The sequence below is a fragment of the Teleopsis dalmanni genome, chromosome 1, assembly GCF_002237135.1.
Source record: "Teleopsis dalmanni isolate 2A chromosome 1, ASM223713v2, whole genome shotgun sequence".
NCBI classification, from domain to species: Eukaryota; Metazoa; Arthropoda; class Insecta; order Diptera; family Diopsidae; genus Teleopsis; species Teleopsis dalmanni.
Window position 1 is genome coordinate 79,731,195 of NC_051846.1, and position 23,693 is coordinate 79,754,887.

Consider the following 23,693-nt stretch of genomic DNA (forward strand, 5'->3'; position numbering starts at 1 on the left):
GTAGTATATGCTTGTCTTAAAGATTGAATCATGCATGTCAAAGTACATACGAATTAACAGTGAAACCGCAAAGGCCTCCATATATCAGTTATGGTTCCATAGATCGTTAACAGTTACTTGAAAAACTGTTGTAATTCTAGAGCTAATACAAGCAAACGTGTGCTTTTATTAGGCTAAAACCAGTGGCGTAACTACATTTTTTAGGCCTGTAAGCAAATTCTAACTAAGGGGCCCCTACCAACATACTAAGGGACCCCTCTTTTTATACTCTTTACACGAAAAAATGTGAGAAGAATATATAAGGTTTGTCAAGATTTTCGTAACGCATTAAAGGGAACGTCGGAAATACCATTAAGTATATATCAGTACAATATATATATATTTTTTCAGTTCAAACTACTCGCTCAGCTTTTGAACTCTTCGAATGAAACTTTACACACATACTTTTCGGGAGCCGACCCTGTTCACCATTTGATTTGATTGAAATTGGACGTCTATTTCTTGTAGCTGTGATATAAACTTAACAATCGGATATGAGGTTTCTCCGTTTTTAATAAAGGTATTCAAATGGAATTTGGTGTATACAGTACTGATATTTGCAAAAGACAACGTACAAAATTATTTTCAAATGGGGTTAAATCTAGATATAGCTTCCATATAAGTCTCTATAAGTCTCTATAAGTTTCATATAAGCTTCCAGTTGCTTCATTGTAGTTACGCCACTGGCTAAAACCAAGCGATTCATTGGATAGTTATAATGGTTGAACATAAATAACATGCAGATCGTATAATCTTGTACCGACAACAGATCTTTCAAATGTCTGCCCTAGATTGGAATACAAAACATTGTCAAATTTAAAGATAATACGAGAAACAGAGAGAAAATTATAACCACATTATAGAAAATGTGGTTAAGACAGAAAAGGATTATTTACATTTAAGCTCCCAAAACAACATTTTCTTAAATATATTTAATTTTATTAAAATTTCTTTAAATATTGTTTTTTTTAAATTTAACTTTAAAAAAAAAAAGTAAAATATATAATAATTATGTAAAAATTTTATGAAAATTGTTTAAAATTTCAAAATTTCAAAATTTTAATTTTTGTTCAAAATAATAATTAAATTATGAAATGCTTAAGTACTTTACTTCAAACCGGTTTAACCGCGATAACTTTACGTTCAAATTAATTATATTTATATATACAGTTAATTATTTTAACATTATTTCATTTAAAGTAATAAATTCAACTAATAAAAGTGTACAAATTAAGCTATAACTCCTTCTATTCACATATTTATCCCATACTAATAATATTCGTTTATTTTACCTTTAAAACACTCTCCATCTTTTTTATTTAAATTTTTGACTTAAATTGCTACTAATACAATATAATTTCTAATAACATAATATATGGTATATAGATTTATAACTCACCAGTATGAGATCGAAAGCTTTCTCCATTATGTATTGAAAGTTTTCTGCCTTCAATAAAAGCACCTGAGGAACGTCGCCTATCCGCAAAAGACATCAATCCTAAAATACGAATATGTGTAGATATATATTTACATAGATAAGTATATATATATGATTATCTTAATATAAATTTAATGTCTAGGCTTATAAAAATTAACATCTAAATACTTAAATCAAACAATTGATAAATTTATAGTCTTTGATTTGTCAAATATATAATAAATAAATATATGATTTCATGAGTCAGATCTTGATAATGTCAAGATCTTACATAAAGAAAGAAACCAAAATAAGAGGTACGTTCTGGAAATGCTTTCAATGCTAAAAATTCTGAACATGAGACTAAATTATAAAAGGAATGCGGACAACTGTCTCTAGACTTATAGGAATATTGTCAACAAATGACACAGGATATTGTTTATGTATTCTGTTATCTTTTTTTTTGTGTTTTTTTATTGTTATTATTATTATTGTATTTCTTATATGATTTTCTTTTAATTTTTCGCTATAAATTTTAACATTATATATTTTGTTAGTTCCCTGAAGATGACTATCGAAGTACTTCGACAGTATTTCAATACCACTTCAATAGTACTTCAAATATAATTTGTTTAAAAATAAATAATAAATTATAGTTTTTAATTAAATGACCAATCAGCCCGCTTAAAATTATTACAAATATATTACCAAAAATTTATTTAGCGAGATGTTGACCTGATTATATTCTAAGCTTATAAGCTACTGTACGGAATGCACTAACTTATATTTGACGAATCCTAGGACGAAATCGTCCCTAATTCACAATATTTACTACAAGTGGTAGATTATGTAAATAGACGGTTACAGAATAATAATAAATGACAAACACAATGCGTTGTGAGGTCCTAAAAATTCGCAAATTAATATAGCTATAGTGATAGTACCTTACATTCTGGCTTGACAAATTGCTGAAATAATAAACCATCACATAACAATATTTAAATATTTTTAATAATTATTCTAAATAAAGAAGATAATTATCAAAAAATAAATTTTTTATATAAAATATATTTTTTAGTTATGTTCCATATATTTCTATTAACTTTTGCAAAAATGATTAGCAGCAATGCAAATCCGTGAAATATTTAGAAAATAATCACGAATTAATAAAATAATTTTTAGTAAAAATTATAGGTAGAGACATTGTCTAAAAATTGACAGAGTCTAACCAAACATATGCACATAAATGTTTTTTGTTTGCTGTTAGGTCTATAGGTCCATGGTGCTACCGTATTATTAAAATAATAAATAATAATTATAATAATAATTATTAAAATAATACGGTAGCACAATAGACCTAAAGATTTAGACCATTTAGAATCTTTGGCAAATCTTATGATGCTATCCAGAGGGAGGGCCTGAAGTTCGCCAAAATCCTCAAAAAAGAAAACCCCATAAGTGGTAAAGCGGCGCCGCGCATATGCCGGACAGAAGCAAAGCAGGTGGGAGGCACTTTCATCACCACAACTGCGACAGATATGGTTGAAAGGGAGATTTAGTTTCCTAGCATGGTTATTTTAGGTAACAACAAGTAATACTTGTAAGTAAACCTACTGCAAGTGTGATATCTCTACGTGGCATCTCAATGAGAAAGTATGATTTCTTGGATGTAACTTGGACTGAACTCAAGGACTTTAAAGCAGCTTGACTATCCGATAGTATGTATATATTCCTTTCAAGTATATTATCTACTTCTAAACAAGCTAAAGTTTCCTTTATGGCAATCACTTCTGACTGAAAAACACTACAGTGATCTGGAAGCCTATAATAAGAGGTTATATTCAGCCCTTCTGAGAAAACTACACTTCGTACACCCCTCTTAGTTCTCGAACCGTCAGTAAAAATGATTGAAACCTCTCCCAAATTTACGAAATTTTTTTACTTTTAGGAATAACATAAATTATAAGTTGAAGTCTTGAGTCTCAAGAAACAGAAGGCTTTTAAATAACGACAGGGTGTGACATTATATCTTTTATTATACTGAAAGAGTATTGTATTCAGGTTTTGTTTAACAAATTCATTTTAACATACGTATAGTTTTTGTTAATGTAATAAATGTATAAATATAAGTCTTTGGACTCAATACGTTGAGAAGTAAACTATATTGGCATATAGCGTAGAAGAATAAAATAGAGGCTTAAAATAGATGACTATAACAATCCACAGTACAGCATCCAGGAAATCGAAATTATGCTAAGAATGTAATATATTTCACTGTAACATAAATAATTTTTCTTAAAGAAAATTGGACTACAAATCATTAAACAAAAACGGCCTAATATCTAAATTATTTAAAATTGAATTATATAAATTTGGGTCGCAAAAAAGTTCCATAATAAAAGTTTAAAACTTTTATGATTAAAAATTAACCACAAATATTTTTAGAATTTTCTTTCTTCTTTTATATTACTTTTTTACTGTAAATTAGAAATTGAATTTCCGTAATAAAGTGGAAAACATGCGTCATAACATTTCTGTAGAGAAATTGTTAAAAAGAATTTCATCATACATCAGATTTTTATTTCTTGACGAAAATCCTGCAAAATATATCCTTCCAGCAATTGCGAGGATACATTGCACTTCACAATTGCGTTGTTTCGATGTCAAGTATTAAAGGTAAACTTTATCATGAATTACTCTATACAAGGACAATTCCCACCGGAAAAATCTCTGATAGACTATTCTTAAGTTGCTATAGAAAGTCAGTCAATAATGTATGTAGGTCAGTTATAGTGACTTAAATAAAAAAAAGGATTTTAAATTTAAAAAGGATTTTAAAAATGAGTAACAACATTTTTATTTATCGTAAAATGAAGGAAAAATAAACTGTAGTTTTAACAATAATAGTTTAGTTAATAGTAGTTCTTGGTAAAATAAAGTATCAATAGTTTTTTGGTATATGTATAACTGTATTTTAATTAAAAAATCTTTTATAATATTTTTAAGGTTTATGATTATTATTAGAAAAAAAAACTCATAAGCGTTTTAAAAAAATCAAAATTTGGGTTTGTTACGAAAATGTTTCCTGTCTTTGCTTTAAAATATACACCGAATATTGAATATCTTAAATCAAGATATTTTTTAAATATTTAAATATATCTTAAATTATTTTTTAAATATTTAAAAATATTTTGTATAAAAAAAAACGCTTTGTATAAGATTTAATTTCGCTTCGATTTTTGGAATGAGTAAAATAAAAAATAAATGAAGTTCAAAATATAAATTCCACTTTATTTTATTCATAACTCTGCAAAGACTTCCGGCACCACTTTTTATGTCATTTGGACATTTGGTTCTTTTAATCTAATTTTTAATATTTTATTGTAAAAATAATGCTTAATTTTGTTACCCATTAGAATGCTGAGTAACGAGTGATTTAAAATTCTTTCATTTAAAATTTAAGACCATAATTTATCGCATTATTCGATTCAAGGATAATAGCATTCTATTTTCGCAAACTCTACTGCTTACCTTGCACTGAAAGCCTTCTGCGTGATTTTTCCGGTGCATCGCAAACCATTAAATTATTACCAGAACCACCACTACCAATGGTTGTTGCTGTAGTCGTAGTGGAGTTGGTTGTGCCGCTTGTTGTTGTATTGGAAGCAAGTGCTTGATTTGCAGCACCATCGCTATTGCTAACATTTATAATGTCGTCATTTGGCAAGGATAATGATGATTTCGCTGCAATTGTTGGTTGTTCGGTTATGTTAGAGTCAGCGCTACCGCGGTGCATCGATGTTGACAACTGTGATTGTGAATCAGTTGGTTTTACACGCAGTAAATTAGTTTCATCCTCTTCTTCCTCCGACATTTCTTTGATTGACATAGAGGCAGCTGAACCCAATGCTGGCATCATTGGTTCTTGACTGTTCGTTGATGATGGCGACAATTTGCCGCGATCTAATTGTAAGCTTCCGCCTCCACCACAACTAGAAATAGCATCTTCCTGTCCACCTGTGGGAGTTGTTGAATTTGCACAGAAGTTTGTTACTGTAGTTGGCAGTAATTTGTCGGTAACATCACAATCGTTTGGTTCGGGTGATGTGGTGCTTTCAATGACTCGTGGCACAAATCGTGGAAATTGTGATTTCTGTAACAAAATACTTGCATTTTAAAATATCTTCTGTTTAATGAACGGTAATTTTTTCATTTCATTTACCTTCGGTGGAACAATCAAATATGTTTCAATTTTATGATCCGCTAGATAAGTATCTCTGCTAGCACCGTTGCCTTCTTCAACCTCAAACTTATCGCCGAGAAACTCCAATGTTTTCTTTGTAATGTGCACTCGCCTGAAACAAATAAATTGTTTTGATTTTTTAAATTTATTCTTCATTCAACTGCAAATGCATGCCATGTTCGAAAAGATTCTTTTCCATTATTTTTCTTAGTACTTGGATTATTTTCTTTTAATGTTGCTCAACAGAGATTGCTTTTATTTTATTTCATCGAGTGTGTGGCTTAAAGCGAAAGCAAATTAAGAACTTCAAAAAGAAAGTCTTGTGAAGTGTGAATATTCTTTTCTGTTTTGTTTTTTTTTAAATATTTAATTCGATTAAATTAAATTAATAAGCGTTATCTGACTTTTACCTTCTTCAGATGTTTAATTAATGTTAAATATAAAACATATTACACTGTATAGGGGATAAAGACATAATATTAAGGGTTCAATTTTGTACTCACCCAGCCACACCACCACTTTCCATGTGATTTGCCAAAGTAACGTCATCACTCCACACATCGAACTGCCATTTACGTAGACCAAGGACACCACAAAGGACATTGCCGGTATGAATACCGATTCGCATATCGACATTTATGCCAGTTGCCTCGCGCACATGTCTAGAATCATACAAAACACACAACGAGAATGTTTTTGAAATTAAAATTCAAACACTTCAAGAACTCTTACACAGTAAAAGATACATATAAACAGAATGTTTAAACAAAAACAGTTAATTGAATTTCTTGCTTGCTATATTTCAGTGTATAATATATAGTATGTGTAACTTTTACGAACTAAATATTATCTCTATAAATACACTAGTGTACTGGAATACAAACATTTTTATTATTATTTTTAATGTTTATTATATGGAGTATCTGAACTAAAATCAGCCAAGCAGCCCAGAGACAAGATTAACATTTTACATTTCTTTATGTTACTTTCTTTACTTATAAAACATTAAAATGAAATTTGTCTCCATAGTTTTAAATCGTTTTTTTAATTTTTTTTTAGTCCTCCTTCTTTATTACAATTCGTCTAATTTCACTTGATAATAAATAATAGTTTTGGATATGCAATACAAGACGTATATAAAGGCGAGCATAAACTTTTTTCAGTGATATATCTACATATATTTAAAAGTAATGGTATAAATTAATCATTTATTTCAAGAAGGAAACCGAGAATTTTTCTTCTTCCACACCATTCAACTTCTCGCCTATATATTGTGAATGATAGTCTGTCATCCAAAAACTTGCATTCGTCATTTAAGAGCATATTTCTACGTGATTCCACTAACACACTTACAGCGTGCGTAAACACCCTTATTCTTCAAAAATGTTGCTTGAATGAGAACTTTTGAATGTAACATTTTCAAGTTCGGTTGCTAGAATAAGTTTCAGTAAGAGAGAGCGCAACTTGAATGACATTCAAAAATAATAGTCTGGACCGTGCTTAAGAAGGTGTTCTAGGGAGACATCAGGTTCATTACAAACGGGTTTGAATAGAGACATATTCGATTTTATAAAAAAACACCAAGGTGCACTATTTCAATTATTTCCAAAAAGCTAACCAAACAGTTGATGAAGTCGAAACTTTTACAGTTGTCTTTCAAAAATCGTTAGATATACAAAATATAATAGATTTTGATATGCCTTTGCCACTTGTTGTGCCGTTCCATGCAGTACAACAAGTACTTTTTTGGCTTATTTTATTTATGTGAACTGGATACCAATATCATGCAATTATATTTTAGGAATAAACGTGATAAACGTTCTGAAATTTATAGAATTCAACAAATAGTAAACATTGAAAATGAAGCACTTGCATGTTACTTTTGAGCCAAAAACGGTGTTGCTATAGACAATATCAAGTTTCTTTGACTTGATTTTGTTGTTAATGAGGGATGTTAATGCTGCAGGTTTAAGTAGTACTGTTAAAGCAATACTTGACGATAGAATACGTAGTGCAAGACCATACACCCGGTGGAATGACTAAGTTCAGGGGCAGTAAGGACGCTTGATGTTTGAGACTGTAAAAGGCGTGAACAAAGCAAAGGCGCTTGTAAGGAAGAGAAGAGTACTGCGTCTTCTCGAAATCCAATTGGGGGTTGTTATGGTCGAGTTAGTAAATAGATAATTAGTGGATAATGATTAGGTATCAGATCTATTTTTAAACAATCTTTCAACATAAATTAACAATAGTTTTTTTTTTTTAATTTTGTTCAAACTTATTTGTAAATTCACTACTTCACTATGTTAGTCAAACTTTTTTAAAGATTTTTAATTATCATTTTCTCATTGAATTTCTTTGCCAACATACATTATAGATATGAAGATACTGTAGTGCTAGAATAAGCAAAATAAATCATGTTTTAATATTTTATTCGAATTGAAGCAGTAAAACCATGTTTCCACTGATCTCATTTAGCTCTTAATACTATGTGCATACAGCCAAATTTCTTTAATTTCGTTCAAATGAAATTAGGTTAATTTGGAAAGTGTTCATACTGCCACAAATTAAGGAGATCTTGTGTTTTAAAATTACATATGTTTTACAATCACATGCTAAAAACACCATTGGTATCTAAGAAATTTAAATTATTTTGAATGTAATAAGTTGAATTTGAGAATGACAATTAGTAGTTTTATTAGCTTTAGTCGATTTCAGGTATGTGGATTTTTATTTTTCACTTTATTTTAAATTAATAACAGTTAAAGTTTCTTCTCCATATTCAAATTTAAAAATTTGAACTACTTTCAAAATCTTTTCAACTGTTTTTAAAAATTAATGTCACGTTTCCGTTGTCTCAACTTATCTTTTAGTTAAAATTTATATTTTTCATAGTTGCATTTGAAATTTCCTTTAGTTTCAGTCTTCGTTTCAACGAAATTAAGGTCGTGTGCGAGTTCGAGTAAATTGAGGTAAAATAAATTGAAATTTCTTAAGGATTTTTTGCACTGCACTCATTTATTTATTTATTGCACTTATTTAGTATTTTTGGTTAAAAGTTTTCAAATATATTTATTTATTTATTAAACATCTTTTCAAATTTTCACAATGGTAACACCTAATTTACCTAATTTTTATCTACTTTACCCTACTCGAAATTGTGGTAAATACCAACATTCGCTGCCATACCGACATAATGTACTATTTCCTTCAAATTACAATTTACTCGATCTCGCACACGACCTAAGACCATTTTCCTTAATTTTGTTCTAATCTTAAAGCTGTATGGAAAAAAAACAATTTTTTTTAAGATGTGAAAATTAAGATGTGTCCGTACATAGTATAAGGCCGCAAATGAATATAATTTGCCATATATGGTATGGTAATATATGCTATATGTCTTTTATATAAATGAGCGCATTATAAATAATTCAATTTACTTATGTAAAATGAAATATGTCGAATTCAACCCTTAAAAATAAATTTCCCACAAGGGAAATTACCAAAGTTTTCGCTTTTTTTTAAAATCAAACCGAACATTTTCCTTTAAAAGATTTTACAGAAAATGTAATTATAATAGAAATAAGAATAATAAAAAATTTACAATTCCCTATGCACTTAAGATAATTTTCGGTTTAATATTTCTTATACATCAATATATAGTATGAATCTTAATTAAAGTCGACGGAATTCACTACGTGGCAGTACTGAAATAATTTTTTGCCTAATTGTTTTTGTAAATGAAACAATTCTTATAGTTAATGGAAACGACATTCGGTTTTAACAACTTTTGAAAGAGATAATGAAGCATTTAATTAATTAACGTGTAGTTTATTAATACATCGTTTATGATTCGTTTATCCAACAAGGTCAAAGGAGTAAACACCATTGAACTTAAGGGTAATGTGAAGTCATTTTGCTGCGGCAAAACACCACAAGTAATTAATGTACTATCAGCAACCCTATATATATTCTCCCTTTTGTATATAGTGACTATTTTCTCATTTAAAAATAAATGCAGGAAAAATAAATTTAAGCCTTAAAGATTTCGGACCCATTTTGTTCTGGCAATTATACTACATAACCTCAATTATGTGCGCTACCATTTTCGTCATTTAGTAGAGTTTCACATTCAATACGAAATGCCTAGAAACGTACGTGCATCGCATACCAGATACGGACGAAATAGTTAAATGATGCGTTTATGTTCGCCCCATCGCACCGCACATAGAGAAAGCTCCATAATGCGAAAAAATAATGAAACAATTGATTTTTATGAATATTTATTGACTGCTGTTTTGATTTTAATAGAATAACCGAAAAAATAGTTGAGTTGACAGTAATAAAATGCAGGTATTTTTTGCGATTTAAGCAGAACAAAAAGAAATTCGTTGCTTAATATGAAAATTTCAAAGTTCATAAATCTCAGATAAATATAAATATCGCAATAAATAATGAATTCATGCAGCTTTCTGATATTTCTGATACGTTCTGATATTTTGCGAAAATGGGTTGATTAATGGATATTTCCAAAAGTATCCACAACGCACGTAAATCTCTATTGCCTTTTTTGCAATCAATGAATTCAGTGGATTATGCATTTAAAATTTCTTTCAATTTTATTTCGTTTTTATAAGCTATTAACAAAAAAAAAAGCAAATAAACTGATTTATAAAACCTTTTGGAATAAAGCATGAATTTACCATTATTGTACGAAAGATTTAAGTATTCATGGATTAAATATTTCATTTTGTTTATTATGCATTAAAAATGAATTTTATATATTTATTCCTACTATAAACTATAAACAATTTTTTTAATTTTTTTTTTGTAGTGTTCATCCACTTCATCCATATTTCAACAAATTTATTTATTAAACTAATATATTCAAATAGATTATGGAAGAAGTTGCTCAATGTTCCTCATATTTTTATAAAAGTGCATCACAATATTTCTGATTACTTGTTTGTATATGTTCAGGAGCACTGTAACGTTTTTATGGGAGAGCTCACACTGTAATACCCTTTTTATAGCACTCGTGTTTCACCGTGTATCTTATGGACTTATTTACACTACCGGCAGCTTGACGCTTAAAACTGATTTCTTATATAATACAGAAGGACGAGAGTTTGATTTTTGATTTTTATTCTTAGCAATTGCTTTCCATTGTTCAAATGGACAGTACAGTTCCGAGTTAAGAGTTGTGCCGTAGGTGATCAGCTCATAATAAATAATTCCATCCCAAACCCACCAAACACACAGCAAAATCTTCCTGATTTGGCCATCGTATCAGCCAGCTTACTGCGATTTAACCAAGAACACGACCATTTTCCCTTGGCGTTGTCATAAGTGACCAGTCACCACTCTTCATCACCAGTTACCAACTGCTTCAGAAACGGGTCGATTTTGCGTTAACTCGTGTGGCACCGATACATAGAGCTTATTTGTGTATCCGGCCTTATTCAAATAGTTCTAAACCATTTGGTTTTTTGTGCAATCATCAACTCTTGGACAATCGAAAAAAAAAAATTTTAATTATTTTTATTTTTTATTAAAAATCTGATGAAGTGATAAACAATAATGCAGTTAAGGCGTAGAGAGGGGTTTTGAAGAAACCTCGAAGTTAATGGAGAGTAAAAGTGCCTAAGTGCACTGACACAACCAGCTTTAACATAATAACAAAAACTTTAATATATAATCTTTACAATATAAGCAAGAGTACGTCTCTATCATCTACAAAACTTCAAATATGGTCTTGTAAAAATTGGCCCAAAATGCGAATTCTCAAAACCCCATGTGTCGTACACCTTCGAAAACATTTCTTCACGAGACACGGGTATTTTTATTAAATACAAATGTGCAAATAGTGTACATTTGTTTTGTTTAATTAATTTTTAAAATAATTTTATATTAAATATTATATATAACTACAAACAACCATAAATACTGTTATTAGTTTAGAGTTTATAATATGAGATAACTAAAAATATAACAATAAAAAGTAAAATAAAATCAAAAGTTAAAATAAATTAAATCTGTTATATACAATATACTCGTACTATATATCAATTTACATGAAATATTACGTGATAATTGTGCTTCCATTTTACCACTCACTTATCTTATAACATAGCATGAAGCACCCAATATTAACAATAAATTTTACAAGCGCTCGTAAAGCGCTACGTTGAAAACGCCTAGTATGACAAGCTCTTAGCCATTGTATTTAGTGCCCCTAAAATCACACTTTAATAATTTAGTGAACCAATGTTCCAATATAAACGCACGTATAATAAAGATCGTCAGTCAAACGTTTACTCATATATAGTGAACAACATATTTTTTAATTCTAATATACTAATATAATATAATATCGACTTTTAGCTGCAAAAGATACAACGCAAATAACTGAGTTAACCAATCTGTGAATTTTGCGTAAGCAAGGTAAGTTGGAATATTAGGTTATATAGTAAACGAGGATATCAAGAAGTTTCTAGTGTTGATAGTGAAACACCGACATATACTGGGGTATTATGTTAGATGTTGAGGTATTAAGGTTGAGTTTTTCTTAAACACCCCGTATGGTCATGGTTAAATCGCAACGAGTCTTTTGGATTTAAGACTGATTTTATCAGAGTTATGATTTCATTAACGAACCACTAAGTTCTGTAATTAACTAAATTAAAATAATACTTATTGTAATATGGATTCAAATATGAACAGAGCTTAAGCATTAATAAATGAAATTTGGTGTTAATATTTCACTACGAATAGAGAGTGAATCTGTTAATAGAAAATTAAATTATAAATTTCGAATTTATGTATTTTAAAAACAATACTCAACAGTAAGTTAAATCTGAATTAAATGAAGTATACTGGAAATCTACGCCTTCATATGTACCAAAGTAGGAAAGAATAGCCGTGCTAGGTTCCAACAGTACAGATAAAGTTCGAGATCTTTCACAGGGTATCTGCGTTTGAAAGAAAACGCTTTTATATACCCAACATTGTATCAAACACGCAATCGCCTTGACTTTTTGGTTCATATATTATATTATGTTTAAGTTATTTAAGCCATTACACTTGAGCACTTTTACTCTTTTTTAACTGCGGGGTTTCAATATAACCCCTCTCTGCACCTTGTCTAGATTATTGTTTATCACTTCATCAGACTAAGCAATAATTGAGCTCAGATCTGCATACCTCCCCGAGGACCTGTAACCATTTTCAGATTTGATAACGCGGTGTTGGAAGTCTGTCAGTTTTTGCAAATAATTTCAGAGCTCTATCCTTTATGTATTTTTTGATGGGATTAATCTTGAGGTCTCTGAGAATATCATTCGTCCTAATATACCATGGTACTTTGAAAAGTCTTCTCAGAGCTTGGCTTTGTGTAATTTCTAGGTGACGATGAAGCATGAATGTATCACTAAATTCTCTTATTTTTATTCTCTTAATGTTCTCTTATTCAAAAGTATTGTTCATAAGTTGGTTGTTCATAATCAACTTGTCCTGAAAGGCCAGACCGTGAAGGTAGAAATATATATGGAAATCGTTGATTTTTATTGCAGGACACTGTACTAACACACTAAGGCATCAAATTTTAAACAAATATGCTTTATTCTTATTGATCATCCTTTATATTCAGCTTAATTTTCCTCGTTTCGCCTATTGGCTATACCCCGAATTAAAATTTTCGATGAAAGAAAATCGTTTGAAAACTTTCACTACAATAAACTCCAACCAAAAAAATTGATTTTCATATGCACTGCAACAAATTTTCGTTATTGCAAATTTAGTGCATATTTGTGAACACATAATATTTATGTCTAAAATTAAAATTTTCGATGAAAGAAAATCGTTTGAAAACTTTCACTACAATAAACTCCAACCAAAAAAATTGATTTTCATATGCACTGCAACAAATTTTCGTTATTGCAAATTTAGTGCATATTTGTGAACACATAATATTTATGTCTACATATGATAATATCTACAGTCACAAGCAAAAAATAACATCAATAAAAATGATGAAATTTTGATTAATCGAGAATTTCATAGAATTCACTAATATTAAATATTTTCCTTCTTTCTGATTGATTTTTCAAAATCGCATCAATAATTATCAATCTGTCGCAAAATAATGAAATTTCGTCAAAACGACTGCGAAAATAAACAAATAAAGTAAACAATTTGCAGTAAAACTAAACCTCAAAGATATAAATTTTAAGCCAAACTAAGCGGTTAAATAGTTTGTACTGTGATTTTATTGGGAAAATTTAATTAAATCACAAAATTGTTGCACATTAAACGTAGTCCACATAAAATGAGGCTGAAACAAAGCGTATAATTCCATTGGGAGCGCCATCTGTATATCGGTAAATACTGCTGACCCACATAAATTAAAGTTTTATACTTTTGGCGTGTACCGAAAACGAACATTTGTACACAAGAAACAGAAGAGATGTACAAATATTTTATGTAACCTTTCAAAAGGAACCATAAACATGAAGATAAATATGTTGCAAGGAAAATTTGCAGTGCCTTAATAAATAAATCGTATCCTTTACTTAAAAGTCTCATTATTTGCGTCCAAACCCAAAAAGCGCCTAACTGGTAACAGGCCATAAAATAACTTTCTTGGTTGCGAAAACAAGAAACGGACTTTCGGTTATTTGGCCAAGTCGGTGGGTTACTAAAACAAGGAGTTAAATGCATTGAAAAACAACTCAATTTATTCGGCCATGTCCTGCGTACTATGCGTATTTACTTTTTATTGTTTATAAGTGTAATAAAAAGCGCTCGTAAATTAAGAGATTTAAATGAATACAGCATTAAACAACTTTTTCGGATTTTTCGGTTAAAATGAAGATTATGTCGACAATTTGCGGGATTTTAAAAGGTCCCATTGCGCTTAAGTTCATTGTTTTTGTTTGTTATTGCGCCTTTAAAGATTGTGGAGAGCGGTTTTGATGATAAATTATATGTTATTTACTCGCCCAAAATATGCAACAGGGACAATTTATGTTGCTGGGAGTCAACAATTGAACTCAACTGTGAAATCAACACAACAAAGCCCACATCCACACGAACATCCAATCAACTATGAACACTCCAAACAGTCACGCACGTACAAACGATTTCAACTCAACAAACAAAATTCGTTGGAGGTACAAACCGTAATGTGTGGATTTTATACACAACTTGAGCTGCTATGTATACAAATCTACTCCAGAGCCGTAGTTGAGTTACAATTTCAATCAAATTTTGATTACAAAGATATCAGACTTAAAGTCACATCTGTGGTAATACAATATTTTTACAATAATTTTGATTTACCATATATACATTTTAAAAATATTTGTAATATAAAATTTTTTTAATTTATTTTTCAACCTATTTATTAAAATGGTGTTTTAAACATTTTTAATCTGTCTGTATGTCCCTACTTGTTAAATAATTAAATGTTTAATATTTTTTATTATACCCTATATTTCGAGTCTCCTTGAGAGTTATCATCAGGATTACGATACGTCATCCTCTTTGTTCTATGGTCTATTGTATATAGAATTTTTGTATATAGAATATATTGTACATTATAGACGAAAGAACAAAGAGGATGACGTATCGTAATCCTGATAATGAAAATATTAAACGTTTAATTATTTAACAAGAAGAAATCTACAGCCAGATTAAAAATATATAAAAAACTAATATTTGTATTATTATATTTAATTTTAAACTTAATGTTAGTTCTGCAAGTGAAATTCCACAACAATTCTTAAATTGATCGAAATCTATTATCTGTTATTATTTCTTCAAAAGCGAATTTTTTTATTAAATTTATTAGTACAAAAAAATTACGAACCTAAACATTAAAAGAGATTTCAATTAATTTAATTAATTAATGAAATTAAATTTAGGATTTCAAAATTAATTTAAAAGGTTAATTGCAATTTTTTACGTCTTGTTGAAGCAAACAGTTGACCTGAACCAATTAGTCAATTTTTTATAGTGGCATTTTATATAAAAAGCTATAATATCTATTTATTATTACTACAGCTTTATTATTAAGTGGGATATACTATACAACTCGACGCATATTATATATTGTGCTCACCCTAGTTGTTTGTTTTGCTCTGTTTTGGGGTTTCACAGAAAATGTTTTGTGGACTCCAATGGTACAAGAGCTCAGTGTCCTGCTGAAATCCCGGCGGATATTTAAATATTCTTTCTACTCAGTGAAAGTATTCTATTTAAGACTGTGCTGGATGAAATGATGACTCTCTTAACTTGTATTAAGTCTTTATAGTTTATTCAGTAGTTTTTAAATATTCATTTCTTCTGAGAGTTAGAATCGCTCTGATCCAATTAATTGATGTGTTCCTCAACCGACATCAACCTTTTTGATGTTTCTATTCTTTATCTCTTTCGTAAAATGATTAAGTCCATAACCTGCCTTTAGTTTTCACAATTCATCTATTAATTTTTATATTGGAATAACTTCTAGTATCTGGTTTTAAATAAGTATTCTTTCTGACAGTTAGAATTGCTCAGATCCAATAAATTAATGTGCTATGCATTTGGCGACAGAATTAGCCTTTAAGATGTTTGTGCCCTTCATGTCTTTCGTGGAATGATCAAATCCATACCCTGTCTGTAGTCGTTACAGTTCATCCATCATTTTCTATATTTGAATAACTTATAGTATCTGCGATTTTCTAGATTGAGTTTTTTTGCAAGGCTAAAACAATTAATTGATGAGCTTTTGTTTTGAGCCCACAGAGTAAACCTTTTTGTGGTCTGGGTGTCCTAATTTCCACTATAAATTAATGCAGTTACTTTGTTCCAGTTTATTGAAGAGCTTTTGTGTGGTTGGTCAGTACCGAATTTTGAAAAACGTGTGTTATCGTATAAATTTATAATCTGCCACAAAACTGGGTCATATGACCCAGTAATGATGCCAAAATACTTTATGATATGTAATTAAAAAATAACGCAACTTTTTAAATTGTACGCGCTCCGTCTAATTTTTTGAAAGATTTTTTTGTGTATTCGTGTAGTGTTATGATCGTATGTGATAACTATCTTGAAAGCAATTCTTTCTTTGTGTTTAAAGAGTGAATAATCAAGACGTATATTAGTATCGCCTAACGTTCGGCGATTTTTCGTTTTACTAAATATCGGATTAATGAGCTTGCGTTAAGTCTTGTCTTAAAACCCATATTGACTGCACTGTAGCATTCGATTCAATACACACGATATAATAGCATTATATATAGTAGCATTATATGGTTATAATATGTTCTGGTAAGTAAGTATTCTGATTCTAACCTACCAAAAAATAAATACAATGGTCACAAGCAGCAACTTATTTATACATGGTGTGCACGCTTTTAGGAAGCTCAAAAAGTCGTAAGTGATGAAGTCTGGGCATCCTAACAAATCGATCAACGATAAAAATATATTGTGATATATTACCATTAGAGATATTGCTAAAAAAAAGATTTGTCTCTTCAAGTGTTGTGGTAGATATGAAATATAAACTTGAAGTCAGACATAAATTTTTAATAAAGTGCCATATATTCATAAATATATACATAAACCACTTTTAGTAATAAACTTTTAATTGAATAAAAATTAATTATGTGCAGATTTGCTATGTAAATTGGGCATTATTTGAAAGTAAAATAGAAATAAAGAAATTAAAAATTATAATTCTTATTGAAATATTTCGCCTTATGGAAGTTTGATTTAATATATACAAATATGTACATACATTGTGACCGAAAAGCTTTCGGAAATTCTCATTTAAAATTCGCGCGCTGTATATTTTTCGATATTTTAAGTTTTATGTAGTTTGGCAGCAGCACTGTCCTAATTACTATGGCAAAAATGAGCGCGATCTGTCAGACAGTTCGTTTACGGCAGCTGTTGAAACCAGTTCACCTCAGTAGTGCGTTGCGAAAAAAACAATGGAAAAAAATATTGAACAAAGAGTTTGCATCAAATTTTGTTTTTCGAACGAAATTTCGTGTGCAGAATCGTTGCGAATGCTACAAAAGGCTTATGGGGAATCAGTTTTATCGAAAACTCAAGTTTATGAGTGGTACAAAGCCTTTCAGGACTGTCGTACGACCGTCGAAGACATGCCGCGTTCTGGACGACCTTCGACCTCTACCACCGACGAAAACATTGAAAAGGCAAAGGAAATCGTGTTCAAAAATCCTCATGTGAGTGTTAGAGAGATAGCACGAGAGCTAGGCATCGGTCGTGAGATGGCTCGTTTGATTTTGGTGGACAATTTGTGTATGCGACGTGTCAACGCCCGGCTTGTTCCGATTCACCTCAATTTGTTCAACATTATCAACGATTTTAAGGCCAAACATTCAATAAATACCATCGAACAGCCACCGTATTCACCTGATCTTGCACCGTGTGACTTTTTCCTGTTTCCCAACCTCAAATTACCACTCAGAGGAACGCGTTTTGAATCCATAGAAGACGTAAAACAGAATTCGCAGAGGGAACTCAAAGCCATACCGGAAAGCGCCTATAAAAAATGTTTTGATGATTGGAAGAAACGTTGGCATTTGTGTATCGCTTCTAATGGAGCATATTTTGAAGGAGATAAAATAAATATTGATGAAGATTAAGAATTTTGCGTTTTATTTATTTATTTCCGGAAACTTTTCGGTCACAATGTACATATACAAAAAATGGATTTTAGTTCATAATAAAAACTTATTTTAATTGTATGTAAATACAAAAATTATGTATTTAGACTGTTGATAATGGATATTATAGATATTAAACATTCATAAACATATTAAAATACATCGATTTCTTTAATTTTTTTTACATAGAAATAAAGTACGCAAAAATATAAACTCAGCAAACACATTTATGTGACTGACCAACACATACATATATAATTCAGACACTCAATTTTTGACATCAACATTGAGAAGAAAAAACACAGTACCCACATGAATCACAAAGAACATACCTTTTTGCCCTATTATAAACATTAAAGTCCTCGTTTCTGGAAAATATAATAAATTTAAAACAAATATTTTAATAATTGCAATAAAACTTCTATTTAATATTCCTTGCAAATACTTAACTTATACAGACTGTGCTCTGGGATCGTCCAATAATGTTTGGAAATGATTGCAGCAAATGAAAAACTCATATAAAAGGAAAATTTTGCCAAGATATTGCGTCAAAAATATCTAGCGAGCAAAAAATCTTGAACCAAAAACTTTCTGTCTTAATTCTGGTTTATTAAAATTATGAACTTAATTATTCATAGTCTCAATTAGCCAGGACTATTTCTGTAGCAATAAATCTTGAACCAAAAACTTCCTAATGTCTTAGTTCTGGTTTATTAAAATGATAAACTTATTTATTCGTAGTCTCAATTAGCCAGGACTATTTCTGTAGCAATTGTCAAACAAAAGTGTCGTTTATGACACCATATGTTGCGTTTAGGATTTTCCACTTCACATTAAGAATCGCTCTATAAGCGCTGAATGTGTAAAAACTTGTACAATCTCACTACAAAATTGGTTATGCATATAGCACCTAAGGAGAAGAAATCGCGTTCGACCAAAGACTACATGGAGAAGGACAATCAAGTGAAAGTCGAGCAAATCGTTCAGTGAACTAAGAGTTATAGCGCGTGATAGACATAATTGAAAATATTTTGCGATTAGACTACGTTCTTGAATTTATATTTTTGAACTTGTGAATAACAATAATTTAGTATAAAATGGTTGAACTCTTAGTCTAGTAATATTTGTTGAAAAAACTTTGCTTGTTTCACATTATAATTAAGAGAAGACGAAGTATTAAAGAAGAAAAATTTTCCCGCAAAAAATAATTGCGAAATAATTAGATACTGATGTATTGAACAAAACATAATGAACAAAAATGTTCACAAAATTTTGGAAATAATTAAATAATGTTCAAAGAGTTATAATTTGCCAGCTTATTTAAGACTTTTTAGCCATCAAGTCAGAGAATAGATGGACTATATATTGGTATATGAATTAAGCTGAATGAACCGTTGTTTAAGATATTAGTAATTTTTTGTCTAAAGATTGTTTAGCTAAGCTTTGTTTTTTTTTTTGTCTCTCTATATCCATTTTTATATGTTTTTTTTATTACTTAAATGAATAAATCATCTCTAAACTTTATTGGAAATTCCCATTAAACATTCTGTATATATGTATATAGACATGGGCGTACCCAGGGCCGTAATTAGTGCGCTCATATACTGATATAATATTATTATATATTATAAAGTGTGCTAAGGTACCCCTCTTTAGTACTTTTTTTTTTCTTTTTGGCTTATATTAGCTAGTATATTTCACCCCTAGTTCATTGAAAACTTGAAAATTAGATTTTATTCACAAAAAAGACTAATTTTAAACTCTTCTTGTAAGCAGTATTAAATTTTTATTCAAAACAATGCTAACATTTTGAAATTTAGGGGGAAGGGGTGGCGCCCACGCCCTTATCTGTGTACACCCATGTATGCAGCATGTTTTGTATATTAAGAAATCGGTGCTTAGAAAATTGATCAAATTAAGGTAATTAATATTATTAATTTTTACATTACTTTGCATTTCTTATAATTCATATGTAACTTAAAAATCAAAAGAATTATCTCACTTATAGTTCATATGATACAAGTAATCCTTTTCAGCACTGTCTTCATATACTTCTATATGTTGGGTTTGGTGTATATATTTTTTGAGTTAAATATTAAAAATGAGTAACATTTAGGCATTTTAAGAATAGAGTTGGTTTTGTAAAGTTATCATATGTTAAAGTGTAACATAGTAAGAGTATTTTAAACAATTTGTAAAGATTGAGTATTTCCACCGCTCGAGTAGACTTCGTAATATCTTATCTTACTAGTTACTTTTCAAACTTCTTCTATACTCGTAATAACCAGTAGAAGAAAGGAACAAAGTTTCTTTATAACTTTTTAAGAAACGCTTCAAAAGTTTCTTATATGTGGGCAATTAAATTCATTCTTTAAGTAAAAATATATTTGTTTATAAACTAAGCCTAGAGAATTTAATTGAAATTCTAAACTTCATTCAACATACTGGTACACTAAATTTAAACAAAACTTCTTGAATTTACTGGCATTCGTAAATTTCATTTTATGTTCATATACGAATATGTGTAGTTCTGAACACTTACCGTATAGCATCTATCATTTGTAAACCCATATTAACACAGTTCGAAGCATGTTGCGGTCGAGAAATAGGCAGTCCCGATACACAATAATAGCAGTCACCAAGAATTTTAATACGTAAACATTGATTTTCCTGTGCAGATATAAAAATTTTATAAATGTATTTAAATTTAACAAAATATGTTAGTTTAAAATAACATATTGGTCTGATAAGTTATATCTGATAAATTTTAAGAAAGAATTGCAATCAAATTTACCTGTGCAATTTGATCAAATCTGCCGAATAAGTCATTAAGGGTCTTTACCAAATCACTTGCGGACAGTTGCTCCGATAAAGGCGTAAAATTTACAATATCAGCATAAAGTATGGATACATTATTGTGCCGTTGTACATGCAGCTCATGGAATCTAGTTGCAGAAGTATTTGATTGACCCCCTGCTCTTTGGCAAGCATCAGCCATTTTAAGCATGATGCTACGTTTGACCTACAACAGACAATAAAAAAAAATGAAACAGTGCAGTGTGGAGCCAGCAAAGCCGCAACTCAGTTGTGAACGGTTGTCTACTTACTTCCGCCGCAATATATGCCGGAATAACGCTTAGAAGCAATTGCTCCTGTTGCTCACGTTCACATTCTAGTTTAACACGTTGTTCAATACCAGTACGAGTGCCATCGACGGTCCGATTGTGTGCAGCATCGGACATGATGCGATAATATAAACCGGAGACGGATGCACTTGCCAACATCACAATTTCACCAAACAACTGCAAACATAAAAACGTAAATAAAACCATCCATTCAGTAGAAATTTAAATAGATTCAGGCTAACAATCGAAAATGGAAACTTTTGCAAAATGTTTGTACATTTAATCATCGCACACACTAGCTTAGTTCTCGGAGCCACATGGCTATGTGGTTTTGGAAAAACTTTATCGAAAGCGCAGCAGTAACAATGCTGGAAGCCAAGTTGCTTATACAATATGAAACCAACTCGTCTAATACATATGGCAGCAGCTGTTTTTATTAGGCGAGTGCAAGCTTCATTTAGTTTTCGAGTTCAAAAATGTGTAAATTTGCAATAAATAAACATTCTCTGAAGACATTTGTTGCATGGGCTGTTGGAAACTTTAGATACTTAGACCAGCGATAAATTATTTGCAATCCAATTAAAGTTGCCAACAGAATTTTCCCATATGTTGCTTACGATACAGTGAGTAAATGTTGCCCATTTGTGTTGCGATTTTTCTCATGTGGTGTACAAATATTGATCGCCCTTGGCTATCTGTTTTCATTGTCCTTGTTAACTGTGCATTTAAAATTGCAATAATGCAGTGCACTGCATAGATACTTACCATTGGTAAATTTGGCATATAATCCTGGCTAGTACCCACTCTATAGACAATGTGTATTGCCGTCATAAATACCGCTAAAACCACTGAAACTGGCCAGGATATTGGCAGCATTGTGTGTATGCCCTGCAAGAGGAAATTGCATGTTTATTGAAATTTATTTTTATTTCAGTCAATAGTGACATTGGATTTAAAAACATTCAGGTAAATCGTTCATATCAACAGATAATAATTTCAAGTAATACAATTATAAACAAATTTAATTAAATTAAAAACGTTTTGAAAATTAATCATAAATAAAGCTCTACAAAATCGGCCATTTGTTATTAAAATAAGAATTAAGAATTCATTATAAAATGCATTTGTATTTAAATAATTTATTTCTGAACCTACAATTCGGTATATCGTTAAGTTATTGCGTTTATTTTGTAAAATAAGTAATTCTGAGGAACATTAGACTTGCCTAATATTAATTGTATATTAAGTTATATTATATAGAAAGGTTTATCCAATTCATTGTTCTATTTTGACTATACTGTTTCAGTAATATATATCAAAAATAACTATCATCTAATGCAGAGCTGTCCAAAACACGGCCCGCGGGTAATATTTAGCGGCCTTCGATATGTTTCTAATGTACCATAATTAGGCAAATTTTTCTTTGCTATATTTCAGTAACAATACATTATTTAATTTTTACTGTATCCCAAATAAATGAATAAAAATATTTTAAATAACTTATTACACTTCACTTTAATTCACTCAATTGACAAAGACTTTAGTAAATGTTTCTTTGTACAATATTATTTTAACGTTATATTAAAAATAAAATAATTTCCGTATAGCAAGAACTAATATTAATAATGCTGATAGTGATAGTATTGTTAAAGATAAATTAATAAAGAATTAATAAAACTAAATTTAACATTATCGCCGTGTTTTTATTTTTCTCTAGAAAAATTATGAACGGATGTATTTATTTCTGCGGCCCTCCAGCCTTTTCAATGATATGTTATGTGTTGGGACGCGATCTTATCTGGTCTGGGCAGCCCTATTATGATGTATTATATATTTAGTTTAATATAAATTTTATAATATAAATCATTTAACGACTTCTAAACATAATAAAATTGTAATAAGTTAAAATTTTCGCCTCAAATTTTCAGTGATGTGACTGTTTCAACATATGAGGGGTACTACATATCAACAAATGATATTGCTCCCTCTGGGGCAGTGAAAAGTAATAAACGGAATTAAAAGGATAACCTACCTCCAGAATTTTTTTTTTAAAATGAAAAAATCTAGCACAAATGGTCAACTCTGATCGCTGATCATCAATTTTTTTTTCGTGTTAATTTGAAGAACTGAATTTGGAAGATGTGGTATTGACAAAACGATGCCAGAAAGCATACAATACGTCTTGTCTTTGTTTT

The 23,693-nt window shown here is 30.0% G+C and overlaps 1 protein-coding gene across 2 annotated transcripts in view; it reads right to left on the reverse strand.

Moving 5' to 3' along the window:
• Positions 1–23,693, reverse strand: part of LOC119668078 (adenylate cyclase type 2) — an 84,392-nt gene that overhangs the window by 13,180 nt on the left and 47,519 nt on the right. For both annotated transcript variants that reach the window (XM_038077462.1, XM_038077464.1), the window contains exons 4-11: positions 22,264–22,386; positions 21,481–21,675; positions 21,168–21,395; positions 20,916–21,043; positions 6,203–6,361; positions 5,679–5,811; positions 4,988–5,609; positions 1,439–1,537 (exon numbers count right to left, since the gene is read on the reverse strand). In XM_038077462.1, the coding sequence (XP_037933390.1) occupies positions 1,439–1,537; positions 4,988–5,609; positions 5,679–5,811; positions 6,203–6,361; positions 20,916–21,043; positions 21,168–21,395; positions 21,481–21,675; positions 22,264–22,386 (1,687 nt within the window). The remainder of the gene's footprint in view (positions 1–1,438; positions 1,538–4,987; positions 5,610–5,678; positions 5,812–6,202; positions 6,362–20,915; positions 21,044–21,167; positions 21,396–21,480; positions 21,676–22,263; positions 22,387–23,693) is intronic.